The 15,104-nt window shown below is 45.0% G+C and overlaps 1 protein-coding gene across 1 annotated transcript in view; it reads right to left on the bottom strand.

The window, feature by feature from the left end:
• DLG2 (discs large MAGUK scaffold protein 2) overlaps positions 1-15,104 on the bottom strand; it is a 1,162,532-nt gene that overhangs the window by 504,563 nt on the left and 642,865 nt on the right. Inside the window, exon 7 of the mRNA XM_070942955.1 lies at positions 4,234-4,395. Coding sequence (XP_070799056.1) covers positions 4,234-4,395 — 162 coding nt within the window. The remainder of the gene's footprint in view (positions 1-4,233; positions 4,396-15,104) is intronic.

Raw genomic sequence — 15,104 nt, 5'->3', positions numbered from 1 at the left:
CCAAGCACTAGAATCCAATGATACCACCGCATCTATCAAGATGTCACCCAAGGTACCGACCGCCACAAGAGTTTCTGGAGCAAGTAACCGATCAGAATGAATCACTAGGTCCCTTCCAGTTCTATTCCAATTGACTGACTGATTGATCGATAGAACACAAATACTTCTTCTGCAGAGAGAAAGCACTCCCTACTTCGTAGATTTGTGACACGTACCATTTTGTATGCAGCTGAAGCTCAAACACTTTGAGCACCCAATGAGAAGAGAGGACTCCTTGGAACAGACATTGGGAGACGTCTCCCTGGCGTTGGGAGAGACGGAAGACGATAGGAGAAGAGGACGGCAGAGGATGAGATGGAGAGGTAGTGTCATCGACACAGCGAACATGACATTTGGGCAAACTGTGGAGGCAGCGGAGTAGTGGTGGGATTCAGCCGGTTCGGGCCGGTTTGGGTGAACCGGTTGTTAAATTGCTGGCTGGATCCGCCCCTTCCTGCCCCGCCCCTTTCAGGAGTCCCCACGCGCCCTGTTTTGGCTCCCAGGTAAGTGCAGGGAGGCCTACTAGGCCCAAAACAGGGCACAAGGGGTGTGCGGTGTGCCCCAACCTCCACCCCGTAGCCTGTTTTTGCTCCCAGGAGGCTGCAGGGAGGCCTATTAGGCCCAAAATGGGGCATGGGGGTATGGCGTGGTCCCCCCATGGCCCATTTTTGCTCCCAGGAGGCTTCAGGGAGGCCTACTAGGCCCAAAATTGGGGGTGGGGGCACCCCCCATGGCCCATTTTTGCTCCCAGGGGGTGCAGGAGGCCGAGTGCCACCTGTCACAGCCCCTGGCCACGCCCACCATGGCCACGCCCACCCACCCAGTCATTAGGGCAGAGAACTGGTTGTTATATTATTTGAACCCCACCACTGCAGTGGAGGATGGAGTGGGAGGAAGGGGACCGGTCTGCTATGGTCCATAGCACACCAGTAGTGACTGAACCCCAAGGAACTGTTGTGCATGAACTTTAATAACGTCAACGTTACAACCCTTGCCAGATGTCCTCGAAGGCCAATTATCCACCAAACCTGTTGAGGCTGCAACTCCCAGAATCTCCCAACAGCTTGGAGGTTGCAATCCAAACCCTACCTTGAAAGCATCTTTTTGAGGTAAAGGAAGTCAAATGCACCAATATGCATAGGAAGGAAACAGACATTTGTACCCATAGCTTAATCTTTTAAGTTACAGAAAAAGATTGCATCAAAACTCTTATCATCTTCATCATCATCATCCTCACCACCACCACCACAGTCCTTGTGTTTTTCCCACAGGTGCAGAGTCCTCTTGCATCAAAACTCTTGTCTTTTTCAAACTCAAGGACTGATAATAGGATCGAATGATGTAACCCACAAGAGATCTGACGGGGGGTAAACTAGCCACCACAAACAGCAATAGGATGAGCCTTAGAAACCCCACAGCAAGGTTCTCCAGATGTTACTCAGCTCCACTTTGCATCCTTCCCCAACCCCCATGACCTCTAGATCGGGGGGGGGGGTCTGTCCAACTTTGGTAACTTTTAAGATCTGTAAACTTCAACTCCCAGAATACCCCCAGCAGTCATGCTGGCTGGGGAATTCTGGGAGTTGAAGTCCATAGGTGGAACTCAAACATCATCAGAAAGGCCACAAGTTGTTCATATATTTGCTTTATACAACCAGCACCTACCACAAGAAAAGGGATAATCATTCTGGACCAATTGATGAGGACAAACAAAGGACATCCCTCCTGCAATCACATCCCCTTCTTAAAGAACAGGTAGACACTCATGACCAGGAAGTCTTTACCACAGCTTCAGTTGGTGCACCAGCTGCAGTCTTACCTGGAGCAGGATACATTGAAGATGTCAGTCATGCTCTTGCTACCTCTTGATCTGATCAATGTTACTCACTCTGCGTGTAGCCGCTCTTTGAAGATCACCCAGAAACTTTAGCTGGTCCCGGGTGCAACAGCAAAGGTTTCAGTACTGCCCCATTATGAATTTTCTACATGAATTATCGTATTTTTCGGAGTATAAGATGCACCTTTTTCCCCCCAAAAAAGAGGGTGAAAATCTGGGTGCGTCTTATACTCTGAATGTAGCCCTGCCCAGCTTCTCATCCGGAGGTTTCAGAGGCTGAAAAAAGCATCAGAAATGAAGCTTCAGAAAAGAAGCCCCCAAACAGAGCTTTAGAAAAAAAAGCCTCCAAACAGAACTTCAGAAAAAAAGCCTCCAAACAGAACTTCAGAAAAGAAGCCCCCAAACAGAGCTTTAGAAAAAAAAGCCTCCAAACAGAACTTCAGAAAAAAAGCCTCCAAACAGAACTTCAGGAAAAAAAGCCTCCAAACAGAGCTTCAGAAAAAAAAGCCTGAGAAACTTTGTTTCAGAGGCTTTTTTTTCTGAAGCTCTGTTTCAGAGGCTTTCAGAGGCAGGAAAAAAAGTTTTTTCTGAAACAGAGTTTCAGAAGTTTCAGAAGCAGAAAAAACAAAAACAAAAAAACAAGGCACAGAGCTCACAACCAAGGAACCTGTTGCTAAAATTCACCTCTGGGGACAGCTGATTGGGGGTATTCCGGGAGGCCGATCCACCTGCCAATCAGCTTTTTTTCTTATTTTCCTCCCCAAAAACTAAGGTGGGTCTTATACTCCAAAAAATATGGTAATACAGGTTCCCAAGTGCAATTCAAGATGTTGCTGCTACCTATGGAACTTCTATATCAGGGGTGTCCAACCTTAGTAACTTTAAGATCTGCGGACTTCAACTCTCAAAATACCCCAGCAGCCACGTTTTGGATCCGGATCTCTTAGAGATTTTTCCTACCCTGTTTCCCTGAAAATAAGACCCAACCGGAAAATAAGTCCTAGCATGATTTTTCAGGATGCTCGTAATATAAGCCCTACCCTTAAAATAAGCCCCAGTTAAGATTGTCAGCCAGATGGATACATTTAGTACCGTATTTCTCCCAAAATAAGACCTAACCAGAAAGTAAGCCCTAATGCATCTTTTGGAGCAAAAAATTAATCTAAGACCCGGTCTTATTTTCAGGGAAATACGGTAATTTCCATCACTGTTACCTGAAAAAATAGGGAGGACCTGCTAAGGATCCACATCTATCACAAAATAAGGTGTGAAGGAACTTCTGGGTGAGTATTTTTCTGTAGCAGCCCCCTGTTTTCAATTGGTTTGCACCCAAAGAGTGCACGAACCCCACCCTTATTTCCTTCCAGAAGCTGGTGAAAATGTGGTTTTGGAGGACCGACTTAATGTGATGCCATTTCTTAATGTTTACTTTTGCATTTGAAACCTCATTTAATTTTGATTTGTACCTTGTTCTTCAGCTTTTGCACAAAGACACAAAGAGTCTGGCTATTTTCAGCTGGTACGATAAATTTTCAAAGATTGCCATGAACGTAGCTTAGAAACTGGAAAACGTATTCTCTCCTTGACAATATCTATTCACATAATTATGTCCTTTCTCTGCATAACAACGCTTTTATAGAGAACAGGAACAAAACCTGTTGCAGATAAAAGATTGGTCAGAGCTTCCCCACACTCAAAATGGTTAAAACATGTATAGGTAGTCCTCGACTTACGACCACAATTGAACTCAAAATTTCTGTTGCTAAGTGAGATAGTTGTTAAGTGAATTTTGCCCCATTTTATGACCTTTCTTGCCAGAGACGTTAAATGAATCACTGCTGTTGTTAAGTTAGTAACAGGGTTCTTATGTGAATCTATGAGCCGTGGTGGCGCAGTGGTTAGAGTGCAGTACTGCAGGCTACTTCTGCTGACTGCCGGCTGCCTGCAATTTGGCAGTTCAAATCTCACCAGGCTCAATGTGGACTCAGCCTTCCATCCTTCCGAGGTGGGTAAAATGAGGAGCCAAATTGTTGGGGACAATAGGCTGACTCTGTAAACCGCTTAGAGAGGGCTGGAAAGCAGGTCACCAAAGGATCACATGACCCTGGAACACCGCAACTGTCGTAAGTACATGCCAGTTGCTAAGTGTCGGAATTTTGAACACGTGGGGATGTTTCAATGGTCATCAGTATGAAAAGTGACTTTTTTCAGCATCGGTTGTAACTTTGAATGGTCACTAAACGGATGGTTGTAAGTTGAGGTCTACCTGTCCATCATTCTCATCAGGCAAGACATACCTCTATTCTTTGTGTTTTCATCTACATCAGACATTACGGTCATGAAGGAGCTTTACTGACCTTCAGAGGCGAGATGTGAGACTGTAGGACATATCCATGGACATTTTCTATCTGCGATAAGTTCTTTTCAGAAACGTGGACTAGTTCTGGACCTCTCACTTCATGGGTTAAACGAGGTAAACTATGGTCATGTGGAGCATCTTCATCTTGATAATGATACTTCTGGAAGGTAGAAGGGGAAAAAATATGAAGGAACTGGGAGAAGAAAAACTTGAATGGAAAAAAATATGAAGGAACTGGGAGAAGAAAAACTTGAATTTTGATCATGACAAGGTAGTTTGAAAAGGTCTTTTTGAGTGGATCACACTAATGACAGTTTTATTAAACTGCCATCAATGCAGATGCACTTCACCATGTAAAATTGCTGTCAGTCCTACCCCAACTTTGTTCTCTAGAAAAGAAAGACCCTCGACTCCATGCCGAGTAAAAGGTATACTTTTACTGAAAGTCAAGTGGACTACAATAGAGCAAAGCCAGAACTAAGTATTCGCGCGGCAAATTCCTCTGATTAACTTTACCCCCCCCCCCAAAGTCAGTTTCCTTCCCACTTCCTCTCCTTTGCAGGTCCATATTTTCCAATTAATTTTGAATAAATTGTTTTGGGAACTGTCGCTTCCACAGCGGGCTAGTTAATGAGCTGTTAGCTGTTACATTCTGATCTCCTGGTTTGGCTTTGACTTGCTGTCTCCAGAAAACATGATGAGCAGTCAGCTTCCCTCACCATCCAGCTCCCTCCCCCTCCCCTTCATAGTCAATAGCAGACTGGCAGCTAGCATTTGCCAAGCTCAGCGTAAGATAGCAGTTCTGACAACTCTTCTTTGCAACCATCATTCTTGGACTGCATGGTCAGTTCTTGCTACCACCAGTAGGACAATGAGAAAAGGACAAGTGTAAATGTCACCTTTAGGCCGCCGATAGCCTCCTACCGACCAGTACGCTCCCACAGAGAGGGACTCCTCAGAGTGCCGTCAGCCAGGCAATGTCAGCTGGCGACCCCCAGGGGGAGGGCCTTCTCTGTGGCAGCTCCTGCCCTCTGGAACGATTTGCCCCCGGAGATACGAAGGATATCGGATCTCCGGGTCTTTCGCCGTGCCCTGAAAACTTTTCTTTTCCATCAAGCAGGGCTGGCATGAACCCCCCCCCCTTTTGTTAGTCTTTTTTAGTTTTTTAGCTTTTAAATTGTCAATGGGTTTTAATTCGAATTGTTTTAAATTTGGGCCAAAGTTATGTAATTCTGTTAATAATTTTAAATTTTGTATTGGTACGTGTTTTAGTTCTGGCTGTGCACCGCCCTGAGTCCACTAGGAGAAGGGCGGTATACAAATTGAATAAAATAAATAAATAATAATAAATCACCAGCACCATCTTTCTTCCTCTGCATGATACAGAGGGAAGAAAATTAGTTGATTTACAGAATTTCACCAGCTTACCATGCCAGTACAGCTCACAACAGATCTTACAGTTCTGCCTGTAAAACTAACGTTTAGCCATTTTGCATAATCGGTTTTCATGAAAACATTTGGAACCTAACAATTTAAGAGGAAAAAAAAAAACGAGCTTTGGAATTTATGAAGCTGGTTCTGTGGGAAACACAGCATGCTAATTCCAATGGAATCAGAAATAAAGACAGAGTCAGCCTTAGCAAGTAATGACAAGCTACTTACTTGCAAACAAACCCCTTTTCTTTCTTTTTTTTAATAAAAAGTTTTTTATTTTTTCTTTTAAAAAAAAACATGACTTCATTAATCAATCATCTGGGCACAAATTTTTGTTCCTTTTCAAACAGGGTAGGAACAATCCAGAGGTGGGTTTCAGCAGGTTCTGATCAGTTCTGGACAACCGGTAGCGGAAATTTTGAGTAGTTTGGAGAACCGGTAGTAAAAATTCTGACTGGCCCCGCCCCCATCTATTCTCTTCCTCCCAAGTCCCAGCTGTTCAGGAGGAAATGGGGATTTTGCAGTAACCTTCCCCTGGAGTGGGGTGGGAATGGAGATTTTACAGTATCCTTCCCCTCAGTGGTGAAATCTAAAATTTGTTACTACTGGTTCAGTGGGCGTGGCTTGGTGGGGGGGGTGTAATGTGACTGGGTGGGCGTAGCCAACTTTTTTTTTTTACTTTTAGAAACATTTTTTCTACAACCTCTTCGGCCGAAGAGGTTGTTAAAAAATGCTGTTAAAAGCCTCTGACGATCCCAGCTAAGCCGCACAAACATCAGAGGCTTTTTTTTAAGTTTTAAAAGCATTTTTTCCGCCGAAGAGGTTGTAGAAAAAATGCTTTTAAATTTTTTTTAAAAAAAGCCTCTGATGATCGCGCGGCTCAGCTGGGCATGAGGAGGGGCAGGGATTTTTGCTACCGGTTCTCCGAACCACCCACCTCCATTGCTACCGGATCAGGTGATTCAGTCCGAACCGGAAGCATTTCACCTCTGCTTCCCCTGGAGTGGGGAAGGAATGGAGATTTTACAGTATCCTTCCCCTGTCACTCCCACCAAGCCACGCCCACCAAGCCATGCCATGCCCACCAAGCCACACCCACAGAACCGGTAGTAAAAAATTTTGAAACCCACCACAGGAACAGTCTTTTATTCACATGGGTAAACCAAAAAACCAAACATAATTAGTCCCAACAGACCTGGCCAAAAAATCCAAATTGTTTGCTGTATCCTAAAAATGAACGGTTGTCCGCGACAATCGGCCACTCCCAAACCTCTATTCATTTCCCACCCAGGGAGGGACTCTGTCTGCTTTTCCCTGAGAGCCGGCTTATTGGTTTCCTTTGCTCTCCTCTCCTTTCCTTTCTGCGCATAAGTGCATCTGGGATGGGCCCCACCTGTTCCTCCCCCTCACTCAGCTCAGGCCCCGAAGACAGCTGCCTCTCCACCTGGGGGAGGATGGAAGGCCTCGGCTCTGCCTCTGCCTCTGATGCTGTTTCAAAGGCTCCGAAGCGGCTCGGGCCCTCCCTCCACCCTCCACCTCCTCCTCGTCAGACTCTGCGGCTAGCTTTGCTGGCAGCCGACAGGCACAAGTCTAGTCTAATAGTGAAGGCATAAACCTGGCAGACAGCGAGTTCTAGTTCTGCATTAGGAATGAAAGCTAGGTGAGTGATTTGGGGCCATCACCAGGAGACAGCGAGTTCTAGTTCTGCATTAGGAATGAAAGCTAGGTGAGTGATTTGGGGCCACCACCAGGAGACAGCGAGTCCTAGTTCTGCATTAGGAATGAAAGCTAGGTGGGTGATTTGGAGCCATCACCAGGAGACAGCGAGTTCTAGTTCTGCATTAGGAATGAAAGCTAGGTGAGTGATTTGGGGCCATCACCAGGAGACAGCGAGTTCTAGTTCTGCATTAGGAATGAAAGCTAGGTGAGTGATTTGGGGCCACCACCAGGAGACAGCGAGTTCTAGTTCTGCATTAGGAATGAAAGCTAGGTGAGTGATTTGGGGCCACCACCAGGAGACAGCAAGTTCTAGTTCTGCATTAGGAATGAAAGCTAGGTGGGTGATTTGGGGCCACCACCAGGAGACAGCGAGTCCTAGTTCTGCATTAGGAATGAAAGCTAGGTGGGTGATTTGGAGCCATCACCAGGAGACAGCGAGTTCTAGTTCTGCATTAGGAATGAAAGCTAGGTGAGTGATTTGGGGCCACCACCAGGAGACAGCGAGTCCTAGTTCTGCATTAGGAATGAAAGCTAGGTGGGTGATTTGGGGCCACCACCAGGAGACAGCGAGTTCTAGTTCTGCATTAGGAATGAAAGCTAGGTGAGTGATTTGGGGCCACCACCAGGAGACAGCGAGTCCTAGTTCTGCATTAGGAATGAAAGCTAGGTGGGTGATTTGGGGCCACCACCAGGAGACAGCGAGTTCTAGTTCTGCATTAGGAATGAAAGCTAGGTGAGTGATTTGGGGCCATCACCAGGAGACAGCGAGTTCTAGTTCTGCCTTAGGTATGAAAGCTGACTGGGTGAGTTTGAGCCAATCACAAGCTGTCTACGAGTTCTGGTCCCTCCTTTGCCATAAAAACCGGCTGGTGGAATTTGGGCCAGTCTCCCTCCCTCCCTCCCTCTCTCTCTCTCTCTCTCTCTCTCTCTCTCTCTCTCTCTCTCTCTCTCTCTCTCTCTCTCTCTCTCTCTCCCTCCCTCCCTCCCTCCCTCCCTCCCTCCCTCCCTCCCTCCCTCCCTTCTCTCTCTCTCAACCCAACCTATCTCACATAGGTGTTCTTCTAGGAAATATAGGAGGAGGAAGAAGTATTAGACATGTTGAGTTATTTATAAAAATAATAAAGACGGATTAAAAATAAACAAACAAACATGCCAGGTGGTTGAGAAGTAAGGCCACCATGCTTCTCATGTCCCGGATGTTCCTAGAATAACAAATCATTCAGCTTTTAGTAGGAAAACAGGGGAAACATCAATCATCTCACCAGGTGAGGATCATTTTAAGTGACCTTTTTAAAACCATTTTTATTCACGTTAAGGTTTCATGAAACAACATCTGATGGAGTCACAGTTGGGTTTTCAACTTTTGCATTTAGGAAACTTCACGTCCTGACTCCTGCCTAGGAAAGTTTGAGTATTGTTTTCAGCTATCCTTTTGTAACAAACACAAGTGGGCTTCCTAAATTTTTCAACCAAGTTTAGTTGAAATTTCTCTCCTCGAGAACACGGATGAGTAGAAGTATTCAGAAACAAAACAAGAAATGCCCAATGAATTTTATTTCAAGAGGAAGTCTCTTGAGATTTAATGATAGGAATCCAGGAAGGTGATTAAAGTTTGTTACTCAATGAAATATAGACCTACCTACCTTCCTTCCTTCCTTCCTTCCTTCCTTCCTTCCTTCCTTCCTTCCTTCCTTCCTTCCTTCCTTTCTCCCTCCCTCCCTCCCTCCTTTTCTTTTCTTCTCTCGCTCTCGCTCTCTCTTACACACACACAACCACAAACATACAGAGGTGAGATTCATATAATTTCACAACCGGTTCGCCCCAGCACCAAAAATGTGAGCGTACGCATGTGCTTTGCTCGCGCGCTTGCACGCATGTGCACAGCTTAAAAAAACCCGCAGGTAAATAGGACGCCACAGCACCAGCCCCGCAGGTCACAACTACCGGTTCGCTCGAATCGGTACGAACTGGCTGAATCCCACCCTTGCAAATATACATTTTGACTATCACATAACTGTAAAAACTTCATGCTTCCATTCATGAGAATTCTCCAAAATTCTCTTCATCTTTGGGGGGAAAAAAATCTTAGGTTATTCTGCATTCAAAGAATTCCCCCTCATGCCTTTGCTTTAGTAAAACCCAATAGCATACAGACATATCTGTCCGTATGCTACAGATATGGACATATCTGGTTTTTTTTTAAAAAAAAAATATTCCATCAAGCTTTCCTGAAATTTTATGTCTCTCCATACTCCGGAACACCCAATATTTACCTTAAAATTATTCTGTGAATCCAGCCTACGTCTTTCTCTCCCTTTTTAATGAAAATATGATTCCCTCTTAGGTCAAAACAAGCACAAGTAATATTAAAAGATTACAGAAAGAACTGGCTGTCCATTTAATGCAGCTGGAGGCGGGTAGGGCCATGCAATGACCCAGATCTGAAATGGAAAAGATGTGGGCCCCCATTGAACTTGAGAAGGTAGAACATATTTCTGACTTGGGCGGTAGATGTTGGCAGTAGTTTGTTCTCCAAGCTTATTGTTTAGTTTCCGAATGTTTTGTCACTAAGGCTAAGTAACATCTTCAGCAGAGCTTGGCTTGAAGGGCCTTGTTTCAGTTCTCTTCTGCTTTTACTGGTCTTATGTGATCAGTTGGTCATGTGACCAACTGGTCACCCCATGTGAGGGTCACCTGGTAGTGAGGTTACCCCATTGAGTGACTGGCAAGACAAGAACTCACAGACTCCTGGTGACTGGCCCAAAGTCACCCAGCTGGCTTTCGTGCTTGAGACAGGACTAGAACTCACAGTCTCCTGGTGACTGGCTCAAAGTCATTCAGCTGACTTTCATGGCTAAGGTAGGACTAGAACTCTCAGACTCCTGGTGACTGGGACAAAGTCACCCAGCTGGCTTTCGTGCTTGAGACAGGACTAGAATTCACAGTCTCCTGGTGACTGGCTCAAAGTCATTCAGCTGACTTTCATGGCTAAGGTAGGACTAGAACTCTCAGACTCCTGGTGACCGGCACAAAGTCACCCAGCTGGCTTTCGTGCTTGAGACAGGACTAGAACTCACAGTCTCCTGGTGACTGGCTCAAAGTCATTCAGCTGACTTTCATGGCTAAGGTAGGACTAGAACTCTCAGACTCCTGGTGACTGGGACAAAGTCACCCAGCTGGCTTTCGTGCTTGAGACAGGACTAAAACTCACAGTCTCCTGGTGACTGGCTCAAAGTCATTCAGCTGACTTTCATGGCTAAGGTAGGACTAGAACTCTCAGACTCCTGGTGACTGGCCCAAAGTCACCCAGCTGGCTTTCATGCTTGAGACAGGACTAGAATTCACAGTCTCCTGGTGACTGGCTCAAAGTCATTCAGCTGACTTTCATGGCTAAGGTAGGACTAGAACTCTCAGACTCCTGGTGACCGGCACAAAGTCACCCAGCTGGCTTTCGTGCTTGAGACAGGACTAGAACTCACAGTCTCCTGGTGACTGGCTCAAAGTCATTCAGCTGACTTTCATGGCTAAGGTAGGACTAGAACTCTCAGACTCCTGGTGACTGGCCCAAAGTCACCCAGCTGGCTTTCGTGCTTGAGACAGGACTAGAACTCACAGTCTCCTGGTGACTGGCTCAAAGTCATTCAGCTGACTTTCATGGCTAAGGTAGGACTAGAACTCTCAGACTCCTGGTGACCGGCACAAAGTCACCCAGCTGGCTTTCGTGCTTGAGACAGGACTAGAACTCACAGTCTCCTGGTGACTGGCTAAAAGTCATCCAGCTGGCTTTTGTGCCTGAGACAGGACTAGAACTCACAGTCTCCTGGTGACTGGCTCAAAGTCAATCAGCTGATTTTCATAGCTAAGGTAGGACTAGAACTCACAGTCTCCTGGTGACTGGCTAAAAGTTATCCAGCTGGCTTTTGTGCCTGAGACAGGACTAGAACTCACAGTCTCCTGGTGACTGGCTCAAAGTCATTCAGCTGACTTTGATGGCTAAGGTAGGACTAGAACTCTCAGACTCCTGGTGACCGGCACAAAGTCACCCAGCTGGCTTTCGTGCCTGAGACAGGACTAGAACTCACAGTCTCCTGGTGCCTGGCCCAAAGACATCCAGATGTCTTTCAACTCTGAGGCGAAACTAGAACTCACAGGCTCCCACTTTCTAGCCTGACACCTTCACCACTAGACCAAACTGGCTCTCAACTTCAAGTCGTCCTGCTGATTTTTGTGTCTGTTTTGGGGAGAAGAATGAGCAAGGTTGTTGATCCCTTGGCATCAGGCTTAGTGGTTGAGAAGGTAGGCAAGGCTTTCTCTTGAAACAAGCCAACTTTCCCCGCCCCCCAATTAGCTGGCATTGTCCTTTGATTCATGCGCATGTGCACGCATTCACACACACACTACTGCTCACAGGCTTCACAAAAGAACAGGTGGAGAATAAATGATAATTACAAATCAATGCCTACTACTACCAGGGCATTGTGTGCTGCCAACCAAAACAGATATTTTAAAGCCTCTATAATTAACTCTAATAGCGCAGCACAGATTGTTCTACTGTGAGCACTTCACGGAATTGTGGCCGTTCTTGAAACAAAACTTTTGTCACCAGGAAAAAAAAAAAAAAAGCAGAAACAAGAAGCCAAACGAAACTCAACTCTGTTTGTACAAAATCGTTAAACAGAAGCCGCCATGTTGCAACCCAGCTCTCCCGCTTCGGAGCTGATGATGATTATTATTATTACTACCGTGTTTCTCCAAAAAAGAAAGCCGGGTCTTCTTTTCTTTTGACTTCCGAACAAAATGGCTAGGCCTTCTTTTTTGGAGGGTTCTAATTATTATTATTTTATTATTATTGTTTATTCAATTTATATACCGCCCTTCTTCTATTGGACTCAGGGCGGTGCACAGCCAAGGACAAAAAACATACCAATACAAAATTTAAAATCAATTAAAAGAATTATACAGCTTTGGCCCACAATTTAAAACAATCCAATTAAAACCCAATTTACACTTAAAAAGCTAAAAAGAGCTAAAAAGTGGGGGGGAGGGGTTTCACACCAGCCCTGCTTGATGGAAAAGAAAAGTTTTTAGGGCATGGCGAAAGGCCCGGAGATCTGGTATCCTTCGTATCTCCGGCGGCAAATCGTTCCAGAGGGCAGGAGCTGCCACAGAGAAGGCCCTCCCCCTGGGGGTCGCCAGCCGACATTGCCTGGCTGATGGCACCCTGAGGAGTCCCTCTCTGTGGGAGCGTACTGGTCGGTGGGAGGCTATCGGCGGCAGAAGACTCACCTCATGATGTTGGCACCGACAGCCCCGCCCAGCAGGAGTCCGCTGCTGGCCCACTTCTTCTGCGGCCGCTTGCCGCCACTCGCATGCATCGCCCCGGCCTCCGTTTCACCTTCAGATGCCTTCCGGAAAGCCCTCTGCAGCCGATAATAGAGCTCCAGATTGATCCAGAGCTCTGTTATCAGCTGCAGATGACTTCCGGCAGACATCTGAAGGTGAAACGGAGGGCGGAGTGATGCACGCGAGTGGCGGCAAGCGGCCGCAGGAGAAACAGCTGCAGAAGAAGGAGAGGCAGGTTTCGGAATGTGCGAGGCCTGGTAAGTAGGGCAGCTCCACCACCCCCATCCCCACCTCACCCTAGCTTATTTTTTACCTGTATGCCTCGCCCCACCCCCTTCACCCTAGGGTGGATGGGGCAGGGGTGGGTTCTAAATTTTTTTACTACCGGTTCTGTGGGCGTGGCTTATTTTGTGGTTGTGGTTTGATGGTCATGTGACAATTCTTTAGGATTTAGCAGAGGTACTGGTCTACCAGGCTTTTAACTGCTTGTAGAGCTGTACCGGTCTACCCATTTGTTCTTGGAGCGTCCTGGTATACCCATTTGTTTTTAGAGGCACTGGTCTACCCATTTGTTTTTCAAGCGTACTGGTCTACCACCACACTGCCTTTTGACACTGATCAGCTGTAGGGCAGCCCTTTGAAGCCCCGCAGCAAGAATTTAAACAGTTTTTTTTCCTTCCAGCCGATCAGCTGGGACTTGGAGGCAGCGAATAGATTCGGGGCAGGGCCAAATAAAAGGTAAGAATAACGCGGGGGGGGGGGAGCTCCCGAACAAAGAGAACCAGTTCGATGACGTCATATCATCATCGCTACCGGCTCGGCAGAACTGGGCCAAACAGGGAGGAACCCACCACTGGGGTGGGGTCTTAATTAGGGCTAATTTTGTGGGTCAAAAACATGATAGGGCTTCTTTTCCAGGTGGATCGTCTTTTTGGAGAAACACAGTATCCGCTGACACGTCTGCTTTTATAAATAAAGATAGAGAAAGGAAGATAAAGCTGATCTGAATGCTACTCCGTTTTAAAATTTGGCTTTTAAAAATGAAAAAAAAAATGGTGTCTCCCACCACAATTTTGCAGTGCCCAACACAAGATTGCATCTGATAGTGAGGCGGAATGAATAATGAGGAGGAACAATAATGAAAAATGAGCCGTGAAGTCAGGACAAAATGTATGGCTTGGGAATTTCATCTGGAGAGTAGAAATGTTTAGCAAGCTTTTATATATTTATGTATTTATTTACTGAATGTATTTATTTATTTACTTATTTATTTATTATTACTATAACCATGTGCTTGTATCTTTCAATTTATAGTACGATTTGATAGCTTATTAGTAACCTTGACTATCACTAAGTGTTCTATCTTTTTATTCTTGATGAATGTATTTTATTCTCCTTATGTACACTGAGAGCGTATGCACCTAAGACAAATTCCTTGTGTGTCCAATCACACTTGGCCAATAAAGAATTCTATTCTATTCTATTCTATTCTATTCTATTCTATTCTATTCTATTCTATTCTATTCTATTCTATTCTATTCTATTCTATTCTATTCTTTAATTTATATGCGGCAAATTACCAAAGGCAACTCTAGGCAATTTACAACCATGTTTTCCCGAAAATAAGACCCTGTCTCATATTTTTTTGAGCCCAGAAATAAGTGCTTGGCCTTATTGCCATGCACTCAAAAGCCCGATTGGGCTTATTATCAGGGGATGTCTTATTTTGGAGGAAACAGGGAATTATTCAGTAAAAAATCCATGTAAAATATTAAAAGAATAAAGATCTTAAATTTAAAAATAATTTAATTTAATTTAATTTAAAATTTCAATTGAAAAGGTCCATTTGTAGCTGCTGATTTACAGTTTCCTCTGGAATTGGAGATTAAGTGATGATAGGATTTACGCATTCAGTGACCATTCTATGCAAAATTTCTTTTGAGTGCTTCATGTAATCCATGAAACTCAGTCTGAATTACAAACAATGCCTATAAATGATGATAGAGATATATCTTAGATGATAGAGAGAGAGAAAGAGAGAGAGAAAGAGAGAGAGACATGATAGATAGATAGATGATATAGATAGATAGATAGATAGATAGATAGATAGATGATTAGATAGATAGATAGATAGATAGATAGATAGATAGATAGATAGATAGATAGATAGATAGATGATCGATAGACAGACAAACAGACACACATACATACATACACATATACACATACAGACACATGGAAGATAAGTGATAGAGAGATATCTATATCTATGTAGGTCTTTGGTTATTCGGGTTTTCTCCCGCGTAAAATTGGAAGTGTCTTGGCGACGTTTCGACGAAGTCTCATTCATCATCTTCAGGCTGGTGTTTTCGG

This window comes from Pituophis catenifer, unplaced genomic scaffold (genome assembly GCF_029215685.1).
Source record: "Pituophis catenifer annectens isolate HBS135680 unplaced genomic scaffold, rPitCat1.0.hap2 SCAF_4, whole genome shotgun sequence".
Classification (NCBI taxonomy): Eukaryota; Metazoa; Chordata; class Lepidosauria; order Squamata; family Colubridae; genus Pituophis; species Pituophis catenifer.
The sequence above is the reverse complement of the archived record's forward strand: the minus strand, read 5'-3'. Positions and strand labels throughout refer to the sequence as shown.